The sequence below is a fragment of the Papio anubis genome, chromosome 19, assembly GCF_008728515.1.
Source record: "Papio anubis isolate 15944 chromosome 19, Panubis1.0, whole genome shotgun sequence".
In the NCBI taxonomy this organism is placed as follows: Eukaryota; Metazoa; Chordata; class Mammalia; order Primates; family Cercopithecidae; genus Papio; species Papio anubis.
The window spans coordinates 1,834,170-1,848,069 of record NC_044994.1 but is presented as its reverse complement, the minus strand read 5'-3'; the positions used below and the strand labels follow the sequence as shown (position 1 = coordinate 1,848,069).

The following is a 13,900-nucleotide window of genomic DNA, read 5'->3' as shown; positions in this document are numbered from 1 at the left end:
AAAAAAAAAAAAAAGGCAGGGATATTATTGTTGACAATATGTTCATTGAGTGGACATTGCCTAGCATGGACTCGAATATACAACTCGTAATAAAAATGATTTAAAGAATTAGCAAAGAGGAAATCAACTAAAGTATCTTTAAACTGTTAAAACGAAATGATTCCAGATTAATCTTCATTTTTATTTCGCCCATTTGTTAATTAATTTAGCAACATTGAACAGCATGTACCTCTTCTCTGCCTTTTTCAAAGAATCAAAGCTCCAAAAATGCCTTTCACCTTTAACAATATTTTTAGATCAATATTTTTACAACTTATTGGAATATGTTGTTCTGTCTTTGCAGCATTTGATAGGTGATTTCATGCATTTGAATTGCAAATAACCACAAATATCCACATGAGAAACTTGTGTGAGGCAATTGCAGAGCCCCTGTGTCCCTTTCTTGGGGGTAGAGTAGGGCTGAGATGAGAGGAACCACAGTCCCACCCCTCATGCCATCTGTCCCAACTCCAGAGAACCTGCATCACTCAAGGAACCCGAGTCACCTCTTTGTACTTCTTTCCTCCTTTAAATTGTAAATACCCTCGGAATAGAATTGTCACCCACTTTATGTAAATAAGTTCCCCATATTGCTTTGAAAATATTGGTCATATGTCTGGGAGCAGGAGACACAGCTCCTTCCCCTACCTCCACTCCTCCTTCCCACTGACTTCCTCATCAAGGTTAATAGAAGCTCCATCTACCCAGATGCTCGAGTCAGAAACACTGATGTGACATGGATTTCTTGGGGCCTTTGTCTGTCACTACCAATAAATCTTTTGAATTCTACCTTCAAATTCTGTCTGAAATCAGTCCACTTTTCTCTGCTCACTGCCACAATCCTCACCAAGCAGCCATGCCTCTCAGCTAGGCCTGAAAATATGTTCTAAATGGATCTCCCCACTTCCAGCTTCCCTTCTTACCCTATCCAATTGATACTGCACACAGCATCTGGATTATTCTTGTAAAATTAAAATTAAATTATGCCACTTCCCTAGGTAAAACACTTCTTTGGTTTCCCTTTAACCTAGAATAAAATTCAGTCTCTTGACCTTGATGCTCACGCCTCTGCATGGTTTGGCCACATCCTACCTTCATGTCCTCACCCTGTGCTTTTGCCCCACTCCCTCACTGTGCAGTACCCACCCTGCCCTTCTCTCTGTGTCTGGATGGGGTAAGCTGTCTTCCTGCTGGATCTCTTCCAGGCAGTTCATTCTCATGTAGATGTCTTCTCATTCTTGTCCTTCTGGACTCTGCTGTACAGTTTGCTCTTGTGCAGATGCTTTTCTCCCCACTCCTGTCTTTCTGGGGCTCTGCTATGTAGTTCACTCTTGTGCAAATGCTCTTCTCCTCACTCTTGTCTTTCTGGGGTTCTGCTCTGCAGTTCACTCTTGCATGGATGCTCTTCTCCCCACTCTTGTCCTTCTGGGGCTGTGCTGTGTACTTCACTCTTGCACAGATGCTCTTCTCATTCTTGTCCTTCCAAGGTTGTGCTGTTCAGTTTATTCCTGAACAGCAGATACTCTTCTCCATCTTGTCTTTCTGGAGCTCTGCTGTGTAGTTTGCCCTTGCATGGATGCTCTTGTCCCCACTCTTGCCCTTCTGGGGCTTTGCCAGGGCACACTGATATGTAGGTGAACCGCTGTTGATTGACCATTTCTTGGTAGGGCTTCAGAGAAGGATGCTTTTTTTTAAATCTATGGGCATCTTTATTTATTCATATTATTCTTCATATTTATTCATATTATCTTTATTTATATTATTCTCTTTACCGAGAGCCTACTATGTGCCAGGATAAGCAAAAACTAATATTTAACAGGAAATATTTTTTGTTAATATTTAAGCCATTTAATTTAAAGGACAGCTGACAAAAAGGACAGTTTGTCCTTCCCTGTCCTTTATTAAACTTCCATTGCTTTGTAGATGGTGGTTGAAAGCAACATCTACGCACTCACTTTTCCAAATGAAATAGGGACTGCTTAAGCTGATCTTATGAGTTTGGAAAAATAATCTTCCCAAAACAAATCTAGCAGCAGAATAAAATATTTGCTTTATCCATTAAATGCTATCACGTTAGGCTTGCATAAGGTACACAATAGCATTCAAACACATCTATCTTTTTTTCTCTCGCTTCTTCCTTTCACAAGGGAACCCTGGGGATGAAATTCGTCTTCTGCAGTGAGTCACAACTCTTGTCTTCTCCTTCCTCTGGCTCTTGTATTGAGATGAATCCATTCTGTTAAAATAAATTGTTAACTTTTAATAATAAACAATGAACAAACAACTGATGACACTTCAGAAAAATGCTCCTTTTGCCTCCCAGATCTTTTGACTCATTATATGTGACTTTGATACACTTCTATAGAAATGTTTTTAAAAGCTTGGTTTTAACCACGAAGAAGAAAAAAAAATGGATTAAGCTGCACGAAAAGCTCTGCTCTGACGTCCAAAGCTTGACTGAAACCTAAAGGAGGTTCCAGAGATAATTTACTTCAATCTATTTTCCACATAAGGGGGTCTGCTAGGATATGATTCAAACAAAATATTTTCAGATTATGCCTATTCAGCTGAGCCCTTGTGGAGAATTCATTGATCAGTGGTCAGCCAGGGCATGGATTCTGCAGGGGCTGCTTTAGATCACCACAGAGAGTACTTTTATCATACGGATTCCTGGAATTCATTCCCATAATTTCTGATTTAGTAAGTTTGAGGTTGAGCCTGGTCATCTGCCCTCTTAAAGGTCGTCAGGTAATCCTTAGGATTTATTCCAACCCAGTTGGATTTTTACAGTGCTTGGGAGTAATGAAACATGGATGTTTGGTTCCTACCAAAAGTGATTTATTGTGTTTTCTTTGTCCAAAATTGAGTGGAAATCGTGGCGGATGCTATGGCTTAATGGAACCAGTGCTGCTGTAGAGTGAGAGGGTGTTGTGGGATGAGATGCAGAGATACAAAGGTTTAGATCCCGTCTCATTGTGGGATGAGAGCTTTGTGTTTAGGCCCTTATTCAGGGCCCTCACAGAGAAGAGGCTGGCCTTGTATAAAGTTGATTCCGTAGTACCTAGAGCTTCCTTATGTGCAATGAGAGAGCCTACACTAATACATGTTATCAAATGTTGAAATCAGTAACTTTTATCTATCATGTTTTCCAGTATTCTATTATTTTTATTTTATTTTATTTTATTTTTTTGAGATTCAGTCTCATTCTGTCGCCTAGGCTGGAGTGCAGCAGAGTGATCTCAGCTCACTGCAACCTCCGCCTCCTGGGTTCCAGTGATTCTCTTGCCTCAGCCTCCTGAGTAGCTAGGATTACAAGCGTGCACCACCATGCGCAGATAATTTTTGTATTTTTAGTAGAGACAAGAGTTTCACCAAGTTGTCCATGCTGGTCTTGAACTCCTAACTTCAGGTGATCCACCTGCCTCGGCCTCCCAAGGTGCTGGGATTATGGCATGAACCACTGTGCCTGCCCAACTATTTTGAAATATACATTAATAACTACAGTCACCAGGCAGTACAATAGATCCCCCAAAATCGTTCTTCATGTCTAAGTGAAATTTTGTACCCTTTGAATCAGCATCTCTCCTTTCCAGGTCCCTGGCCTCCTTCCCCAGCCTCTGGTAACTACTGCTCTACCCTCTACTTCTATCAGTGCAACGTCTTTAGATTCCACGTATAAGTGAGATCATGCCATATTTGTCTTTCTGTGCCTGACTTATTTCAATTAGCATATTCTTCTTTAGATTTATGCATGTTGTTGCAAATAACAAGATTTCCTGTTGAAATCATAAACTTTTAAAGAGGCGAGATAAACGACTTAAATGTCTTTAAATAAGTGTTAGATTTTGACATAGTCAATAATCTGTGTAATCATTTATTTGACTTTTTAAACTGTAAAGAGTTTATTTTGTCTTCAGTTTCTAAGATGACTCAGGAACCAGGGAAGTTAAATCTTTATTTACAGCCTTTCCTCCTCCTTAGCGTCAAGGCCAGATTGAAGTTTTGTTCCACTGCAGGGACAGCTTACAGCTCCAGCAAGCAAGACTGCCTGTTAGTAAACAGGCGAGAGTGAGTCCATTCTCTTTCAGAGGTTCAGTGTTTATACTTCAGCAGACTTGGGGGGAAAAAGCCTGCCTGTTAATAAGCCAGCCTGACATGACTAATGGCAGTTCTGGTCCTGACCTACCAGGACAGTAGGGGCTCACAGAGTCTAACCCGTCTCGCTTTTGGCTCTCAGCTTGGCAAATCTGAAAAGTATTTTCGACTGACAGCCCCAGGGATTTCTGTATAAAAATGCTGAAAAACCTAAAGTACAGTGGTAAGTTTATAAAAATCACAAAGGCCCAGTCCTTCCTAAGACAGGTCAGGGAAATGCATTTGTATAACCTCACAAAGGCATCTTGATCAGAGATTTCTATTTGATTTAATCTACATCCGTAGCAATTCTATAATTGAATAAGAACGCATTTATTATGAAAGTCACAAGTGTGTTTCTGACTGTGACCCAGGCGGCCCTGGCTATGTTTTTCCTTTTGCTTCTTTTTCAAGTGCAGTGACTAAAGATTTTGGCCAAACTTCCTTCCTAGAGGGAGTTTTTAATGGGTTGCTCACCTGTTGTGATGGGGAAAGAAGCAACAGATGCCTGATGAGCAGGTCGTTTGTGTGTTGACGGTGGTGTGGGTGTCCTGGCAATAGCTCCGGTGGGTGGATTTCTTTGTGGGGAGATGGAGTAAGCTGAATGGAAGGGCTGCCCTGGGCCGTAGGAGCTGGAGAGGGCATCCTAAGGAGTGGGAACAGCCTGTCCCACAGCAAAGAGGCAAAGAGAGCCTGTGGATTCCGGGTTCTGCTGGTCATTTCTTGCAAGGAATGCTGACAGGCAAGGAGATGGCATAGACCTGGGAAGGCAGAGTGCTCTCAGGGGCAGCAGCACCTGGAGGAGGGCCATGCTTGTATTCCCTCCAGGTAACCTCATCAGGCTACTGACCTTTAAACCATCATACGCTGGCGAATTCCAAAAAGCCCTCTTCAGCTCCCGCCCCTCTCCAACGCTCCGGATTCCTATGCTAGCTGTCTGCTGGCTGCCTCCAAGAAGAATGCCTGAATGGGGTCTCCGAACTGAATTTTCAGAACAGAAATGTGGACTCTCAGTCTCCAGTCTGCCTCCCTCCTGTCTGTCCTCCCTAGACAAAAATAGAGGAGCCACCCTGATTATCATCTATCCCTCCTCCCCACTTTAAACTTTCTAGCTGGTCCTACTAATCTGACCTCCAAAACAGACTCCAAAGACAGGATTTTTACTTTAGCCCCACCTCTCCCTCCCCTGTCCTCCAGCACAGCCATCACCTCCCTGCTGCTTCCTCCCTCTGCGCCGCCCCAGGAGCAACTAGTTATGTGACAAAGCAAATCATGTGTGCCTCTCATTAGATGGAGTGGCTGAAGATCAAAGACGGATTCGAGTAGGTTCAAGAGAAATTAGATATGGATGCATTTTTACTGTAAATGGAGTGGTGAGTCTAGCCCACTCTTCTGGAGTGTTTCACCTTAAGAGACAAATGTGGGTTGAAAGGGTGTGTTTCTTTAAGGTGAGACGGTAAGGCGCCTTTGCCTGTTAACAGGGGTGATCCAGCAGAAAGAAAGCACATTGTGATGCAGGAGAGAGACCCAGGGTGGCTGGGCTGTTCTCTCCCTGGTGTCCTCAGCAGATGGGATGCAGTCATCGTGGCTGGAGCACATGCAGCTTGTCTTGTTGCAGGAGGAAGGCAGAGTGTGTGCATGGCAGGCCAGCTGCAGTTGGGTGGTCTGATGTACTGGCTGGAGCTGGCAGCTCCTCTCTGGGAGCAGTAGAAAGCAAGGTCATCCTCTGAGAATGAGGTGGGAATTGTTCTGTAGGGAAGTGGAAGTGGCCACGGGCCTGGGGACACTTACCCTCTTTCTGCACATACCACCAAGCCTTGGACCAGCTCTTTCCTCCCCCTGGAATGCACTTTGCCAGGACTTTCACAGGGCTGGTAACTTTGTGACATTCAGATCTTAGCTTAAATGTCACCTCCTCAGAGAGGCTTTCCTTAACCTCTGAATTGGAAACAGCCACCCAGTTAATCACTTTCACATCACCCTATTCGACCTCCCTGAATAGCATTCATTACTGTGAGATATTTAGCTGGTTAATATTTTACTTGTTTACGTATTTATTGCTATATCACTTCCTATAGACGGTAGGACACACTAGGCCCTGTATGGATAGAAAAATCTTATTGATTGAGCGTGAGATGTTCCTCTTGCTTCAGAAAAAAATATACAAATATGTCATGATGAAATACAGTGGAGTCAAGTTGAAGTGGCCCAGGATTAAATCCCTGTGTGTGTGTGTGTAGGTGGTTGGAGGGCTGGCTGGGTGCATCCTGTAGCCTTGGCTCATCAATAGTCAACTCAAGTCACTCACCATGTGTACTCTCCTGGGCACACGAAAGGCCTGAGTCCTGAAGGCCACTTTACGCTTAACTAAAACCTGGCACTGGCCCTCCAGTCCCTGCCTTCCTTCCGTGAACTTGGTCATAGTAAGAGGTCAGACACCATCAGTGAGTATTAAGTAAATATCAGAACTAAATATATCAAAAAAGAACCATCAAAAATGGGAACATGGAGAGGCCAGACCCTACTCTTTAAGTCTTAAATAGATGCCTGAACTGGGCTTAACAATTCTTCTTAGCTTTGTGAGATTAAAGATATGAAGTCTGTCGGCCTAGGGAAAAATGCACACGCTAAGTTTCATGCATCTCAAACAGACTCCTTTTGCCTTAACGTGATGGCTTTATTTATGATTTCTTTTTTTCTTTTCTTTTCTTTTTTTTTTTGAGACGAAGTCTCGCCAGGCAGGAGTGCAGTGGCGCAATCTTGGCTCACTGCAACCTCCGCCTCCCAGGTTCAAGCGATTTTCTCCTGCCTCAGCCTCCTGAGTAGCTAGGACTACAGGCATGTGCCACCACGTTCAGCTAATTTTTTGTATTTTTAGTAGAGACGAGGTTTCACCCTGTTGGCCAGGATGGTCTTGATCTCTTGACCTCGTGATCCAGCTGCCTCAGCCTCTCAAAGTGCTGGGATTACAGGCGTGAGCCACCGCACCCAGCCCCTTATGATTTCTTGAAAAAAAGAAAAAGAAAAAGTCGTAACCCTTCTAGGGAAATATTCTAATTAGCCAAAAAATTTTTCCCATTTATTCTTTTTTTTTTTTTTTTTTTTTTTGTATTTTTAGTAGAGACAGGGTTTCACGGTGTTAGCCAGGATAGTCTCAATCACCTGGCCTCGTGATCCGCCTGCCTCGGCCTCCCAAAGTGCTGAGATTACAGGCATAAGCCACCATGCCCAGCCCCCCATTTATTCTTTAAACTCAAAACGAACAAGCAAAAATGCCTTAGCATACCCAGTTTAAAATAATACATGGAAATATGCATATGTTCTGGTACATGTGTTAACTCCCTAAATCTCTGCTTAAAGCACTAAGGTGCTGAGCTGCCCAGGCTTGAACCAGCATATCATTCTCTAAAACGATAAGATAGGAAGCAGCTCTATATGTAGCCAAGAAGCCCAGGACCACTCATTCTTCCACGGTCAGGAAATGTGGAAATAGCGAACAAAGATAAACTTAGAAAAAACCAGAATTTCCTAAACACTGATTGGGCTCACGCTTTCAGTCAAAGCCATGGATAGTTTTATCAAACTTCCTATCACCTTGTTGGCCAACTCTGTAAATTTGAAGACCCAAACCCAGATTGATCTAAACCAAACTTGTTAATAGAGGTTTCAGACAGTTTCTTCTTTGCCTATAAAAAAAATAAGCACAAATAGGGAACGTGACATGTTATTAGGGACCCAATAATTGTGATGTTTCCTGTTTATGTTTACTTCTTCAAGAAAGATCAAAGTTACTTGGGCTTATACAGGGATTATCAGAGACCTGAGGGGAATGAACTGGTTGTCTTCCTTTTTTTCCTGATCTGTGAAATTCACCACATTGTTGACCCATGAATTAGAAGCTCTGTAATCTGCTCTCTGGATAGGCAGGCTCCTGGACTTGAGTGTTTCCTGTTTGTCCTTTATTTAGGCTGGAGGAGAAAAAATTGATTCAGAAGAGGCACTGATCTACGAAGAGGATTTAGACGGAGGAGATGGTGTTGAAGGCGAGTTGGAAGAAAGCACGAGGTTAAAAATGTTCCGCAGGCTTGCCTGTGTGGCCTCTAAGCTCAAAGAGTTCATTGGCAACATGATCACCACTGCTGGGAAAGTGGTTGTTACCATCTTACTGGGCTCCTCGGGTGAGTGTCTCACACTGGCGGCACGTGGTAAAAGGCACAAGCAGTGCTTTGGTGATTGAGAGAAATGGTTGAAGAAGAAATGAAGGAAACGATCTGTTCCACCACACGAAAATAATAACTGTAGCTCTTGTAAAACTGGCCACATGTGCAAACCACACAAAATAATTTTTCCTGGTTAGTTCTAGTTTTGATGTTTTTAGATGGTTTCTGTTAACCTCTGCAAAATAATCTTTTTCTATGTATGCTAAGCGACTGCATTTTCTAGGTTTAGATTAGAATAACAACAATCCTCTTCCTTAGAGCTTTGGAATGGTGACCTGCTGCAATTAACAATGTGCGTGTTCCCATCACAAGCCATATTGTAGGTTCTAGAGGTCTGTCTGCTTACATGAGTCCATAGTCACCTTAATATAACTCTCCAGGATAGACTATTTTTCTTCCTAAGTTAGATTGTAATCTTCCAGCACAGACGCTCACTTCCTTTAAACTTTGGCGTTGGACCACTTATTCCATAATAATGTTATCTTGATCTTTTCCCTCCTTCCATTCCACTGCTTACCACTGCTCCGGAGCTACGGAAGACATATTAGAGTAGACTCAAGCAAACTGCAAAGCTGCAGCAGCTTAGCTGTTTTTTAATAGGGGGAAAAATGGGGGAAAAGACAGTAGAATTTCTCAAGAAATAAACCACAACATTTTAATGAGGAGTCATTTCAAAATGCCCAATAAAATAGTCTCCTTTTGCCTTAAGGTGCTGGCTTTGTTTATGATTTCTTTAAAACCCTTTTAAAGGAGTTATTGGCCAGGAGCAGTGGCTCATACCTGTAATCCCAGCCCTTTGGAAGGCCAAGGAGGGAGGATTACTTGAACCCAGGAGTTCAAGACCAACCTGGGCAATATGGCAAAACCCCATCTCTACAAAACATAAAATAAAATAAGCAGGGCACAGTGAGAGTTTAATTGGCCAGGACGTACTAGGTGACTAAAAAAAAAAAAGTAGTAAATTATTATAAAGAAAATGGTTTCAGGAAAGGTTGAAACAGACATACAGGTACATGAATTCTTGAAACTTTGGGAGAAGTAGAAAGATGGAAACAGGCAAGTAAATATGCAAATGCTACTGGTATGAAAAGTAGACATTTACTTAGTTCACATGCCACAGGTGGAATTTTTTAAATCATCTGGTATATCTTTGTATTTATAGTTATCCTTTCATATATGACTTTTTCACAATAAATATAGCCTTAATTTTTATTATATAAATCAAATATGATTTTTAAAACTTACTATTTTAAAATACCTAAAAACACTTGAAGGAAATTCACATAATTTCAAATAGTTATATTCACTGAATGATAAATGAATTTCCAGTTCTACCTGACTTTCTGATTACGTTTCTTTTCCTTAGGTATGATGTTGCCGTCTTTGACATCATCTGTGTATTTTTTTGTATTTTTGGGTCTGTGCACCTGGTGGTCCTGGTGCCGGACGTTCGACCCATTGCTGTTCAGCTGCCTCTGTGTTCTGCTGGCTATTTTCACTGCTGGACATTTGATTGGACTTTATTTATACCAGTTCCAATTCTTTCAAGAAGCAGTTCCACCCAGTGACTACTACGCAAGGTAAGAGAAATCTTTATGGCATTTCAAGGAGAGGTTGTCCCCCCATGCCTTTGGGAACTTGGTTTGGCACTGTTAATTTACAGGGTTATTCTTGATGGCAGGCAATTGCTGTGTTAAGCAGATTCTGTGGGGGTGGGTGAGGCAGTCTAGCACTTTCATTGTATTGGATGACACAGTCTGGAAGGAGGACAGTGGTCTCCTCAGATGGAGATGCTGCCGGGATGCAGGAGGACAGGGAGCTGTCATGTGCAGGAATGAAACAGACCCAGAGTCTCAGCCAGGGAAGAAGATCAGGAAGAACATTTTACACTGAAGAACAGTAAGGATATGCCACAGCATCCGGCTAGAAAGACGTCTCACGGCCCGATATACGAGAACAAACTGAGCATCAGAAACAATAACTAATTGTAAAAAACTTAAAAATAAAAGTCCCAGCCTGGGCAACATGGTGAAACCCCGTATCTACAGAAAATTAGCTGGGCAAGAGGGCGCACACCTGTGGTCTCAGCTACTCAGGAGGCTGAGGTGGGAGGGTCACCCGAGCCTGGGAGGTCAAGGCTGCAGTGAGCCATGATCACACCACTGCACTCCCGCCTGGGTGAGAGTGAGCCCCTGTCTCCAAATAAATAAATAAGAAAATACATAAGTCTCCGGTATGAGAGAGAAAGGGAGAGAGAAACATCGAATACTTTGCTTCAGTTGGAGACGAGTATTACACCAAATCCTTACTATGAAAATGAGAATTAAAGGTAAAGAATCCAGCATTTACTCTGACTTCAGTGAATAAGAGAAAATTCCTCCATGCAGGATGATGTTAGATAATGACAGGCAAAGGATTAACAGAATTAGAGAATTACTGTTCATCAATCCTTAATGATATGTTCTATTATGTCCACACCTGAAATAATTACTATAAAAGTTGTGGTGGTTGCACAATGACAAAGTAGAACCTTGTTGATGCTTGCTAATTGCAAAGAAAAAATAACATCTTTACAACGTGTGATCAGTATCTTGAGGAATTGACTGAAATCAGCGTTATCAAAAATGAGATAGCTCAACATTTCACACCTCTCAGTGTGATGCAACAGATGAAATATACAGCATCATATTGTTAAGACTTTTGACCTAACCTCCCATTTACAGAAAGTATAAAGGCTAGGAAACAATTTAAATAGCTCCACAAGAAAACAATCAAAAGAATTCAAAATGTGGATTCTGCAAGGCAAATGAATGGGTCTTAAAAAAAAAAAAAAAATCAGCATGAAAAAGAAGTCTGCATAGGGCGGGGTCGGTGGCTCACGCCTGTAATCCCAGCACTTTGGGAGGCTGAGGCGGGCGGATCACGAGGTGGGGAGATCAAGACCATCCTGGCTAACACGGTGAAACCCCATCTCTACTAAAAATTCAAAAAATTAGCCGGGCATGGTGGTGGGCGCCTGTAGTCCCAGCTATTTGAGAGGCTAAGACAGGAGAATGGTGTGAACCCGGGAGGCGGAGCTTGCAGTGAGCCGAGCTCACCCCACTGCACTCCAGCCTGAGCGACAGAGCGACACTCTCTCTCAAAAACAAACAAACAAAAAAAAGTCTGCATAGAGAGTGGAGGCAGCAACTGTCTAGAGGAGAACAGTAGATACTTAAAAGTGTGTGAAGCACAGCTGTAGATCAGATCCTGGTGCAACAACAAATTCTTAAAACGTATTTTGGGGGGTTCAATCAGAGAAATTTCAGTGTTCACTGGGTATTAATTGATACCATAGAATTATTGCTGATTTATTAGGTGTAGGATGGTTTTGTGGGTAGACAGAAAAATGCTATTATTTTGGGAGATACATGGTGAGTTATTTAGAGATGTGCCATGATGTTTGCAACTTAAAAATGGTTTAACAACAAACATAATAGATTGATAGATACATGCATACATAGATATATACATAGGAATAGTTAACAGAGAGAAGACAAAATTATTTAAACTAGGTGATCAGTATAGGGTTATCCATTGTCCTATTTGAACTTTTCTTTGTGTAAGGAAAGGTTCATAATTGACAGTTCCAGAAAAAAGGGAACAGAAATAGTAATGTTAGCAGTGAAACATATCTGAGTCTTGCAGCACCAAAGTATGTTGCTGGCCACGAATTCCCATGGATCTGCTGCAGTTTCAATTTTTGCTTTCTTAGAAAAATGAATTCTACTGAGGTGCATAAGGCAGGAGAGACTGAGGCAAGTTTTGGAGCAGGAATGGGTGAAAATGTATTTAAAAGCTTTAGAGCAGGAATGAAAGGAAGTGAAGTCCACTTAGAAGCGGGCTAAGCAGGCGACTTGAAAAATCGAGTGCACGGTTTGACCTTTGACTGGGGTTTTATACATTGGCATGTTCCAGGGTCTTTGGTCCCTTTTCCCTTGATTCTTCGCTGGGGGTGGGCTGTCTGCATGCACAGTGGCCTGCTAGCCCTTGGGGGGCGCTGCACGTGCAGTCCGTTTGCTGGAGTTGTGCGCATGCTCACTTGAAGCGCTCTGCCCTCCCGTCAAATGCTCCTACAAGGTCGCGTGCCAGTTAAACGCTGCCATTTTACCTCTTACTGCGCATGCTCGAGTCCACTCACACAACTCCCGAAGTCTTATCGGGAAGCTGCTGATCACCAGTTTTGTTTTGTTTTTCTGTATCTTGGGAGACTGCCGTTCCCGGGCCCCCAGCTGCAACCAATTATTATTTTAGAGACACAGTGTAACAACCTCCTGACCATCGCCTTGTGGTCTCCTGACGTTCCCGGTTGGTGGGTGGGGGTGCCCTCTCCTGCCCCACTTACTTGACCACTTACTTGCTTGACCACTTACCTACTGTAACAGTAGAAGAGGGTGTGAGCGTTAGGTGAAGACGGTGCCAGAATTCTCTGCTGTGCCTCTGGGTGGTAATGTAGTGCTTTTTGTCTTCTTGTTGAGAAATGAGGAACCTGCAGTTTAAAAGAACATGAATAATATTACTATACCAGCAATACAGGTTTGCATCCTTCTTTCAAAAGATCATAATGTGGTTTTAACGTGACAGTAAATTATAAAGACAAAATGGGTGAGAGGGCCCAGTGGCCTTGCTTTGATTGATTTATGTGTAAAATTTGGCCATGGTAAAACTAGTTATGGCTGACTGTGTCTATACAGTGCTAACACAGAGAGAGAGAGAGAGAGAGAGCGAGCGCTTAAGAGAGCTGTTCAGTCAAATCCTTTAAGACCACTTAAATTCAGTTAAAATAAGTAAAAGTTGGTGCTGGACATACGCATCCACACCCACACACACACACCCACCTCATTCTAAATCCAGTTGGCTCAGCTGATTGTATTAGCCTGGCAACTGGAGAAGTGCAATTCAGTCTAATAAGAGAAGAATTTTGTATAGACACAGTAAAACTGAGGAACCTCTTTAATAGTGCATATTCACATAATATTTACTTTAGACAGAAGTGAATAAATGCTAAATTTCAGTGCAGACATTATTTCTAGACTAAATTAATGCTTTCTTAGTTTCCTTTAAACATTTGATTTTTGGTTTGTTGAACACATACAGCAAAAAGTTTTGTACTGCTGAAAGAACTCCCTTTTAGAGGATGACTTAATTGAAAATGTAAATATCCTCTGTAGGACAGAAGTTTTTTGGTTTTGGGGTTATTCTTTCTACTGGCTTAAGGATCTTTTATGCCATCTAGCGGCTGAGGGTAGAAAATACAAATAATATTCAGAACTACCTCGAAAATGCTAGACCAGGCAAACTTTCTCTGTAAAGCTTAGGAAATATTTAAGGCTTTGAGAACCATATGCTGTTTGTCACAATTCTTTCAAGAAGTCATTATAATGTGAAATCAGCTGGGCATGATATAAAAAAATGACCATGGCTGTGTTCCAATAAAACTATGAACACAGAAATTGACAATTCGTATT

The 13,900-nt window shown here is 42.1% G+C and overlaps 1 protein-coding gene across 3 annotated transcripts in view; it reads left to right on the top strand.

The window, feature by feature from the left end:
- Positions 1 to 13,900, top strand: part of PIEZO2 (piezo type mechanosensitive ion channel component 2) — a 460,524-nt gene that overhangs the window by 265,266 nt on the left and 181,358 nt on the right. For all 3 annotated transcript variants that reach the window (XM_031658679.1, XM_031658680.1, XM_031658678.1), the window contains exons 6-7: positions 8,141 to 8,351; positions 9,760 to 9,973. In XM_031658679.1, the coding sequence (XP_031514539.1) occupies positions 8,141 to 8,351; positions 9,760 to 9,973 (425 nt within the window). The remainder of the gene's footprint in view (positions 1 to 8,140; positions 8,352 to 9,759; positions 9,974 to 13,900) is intronic.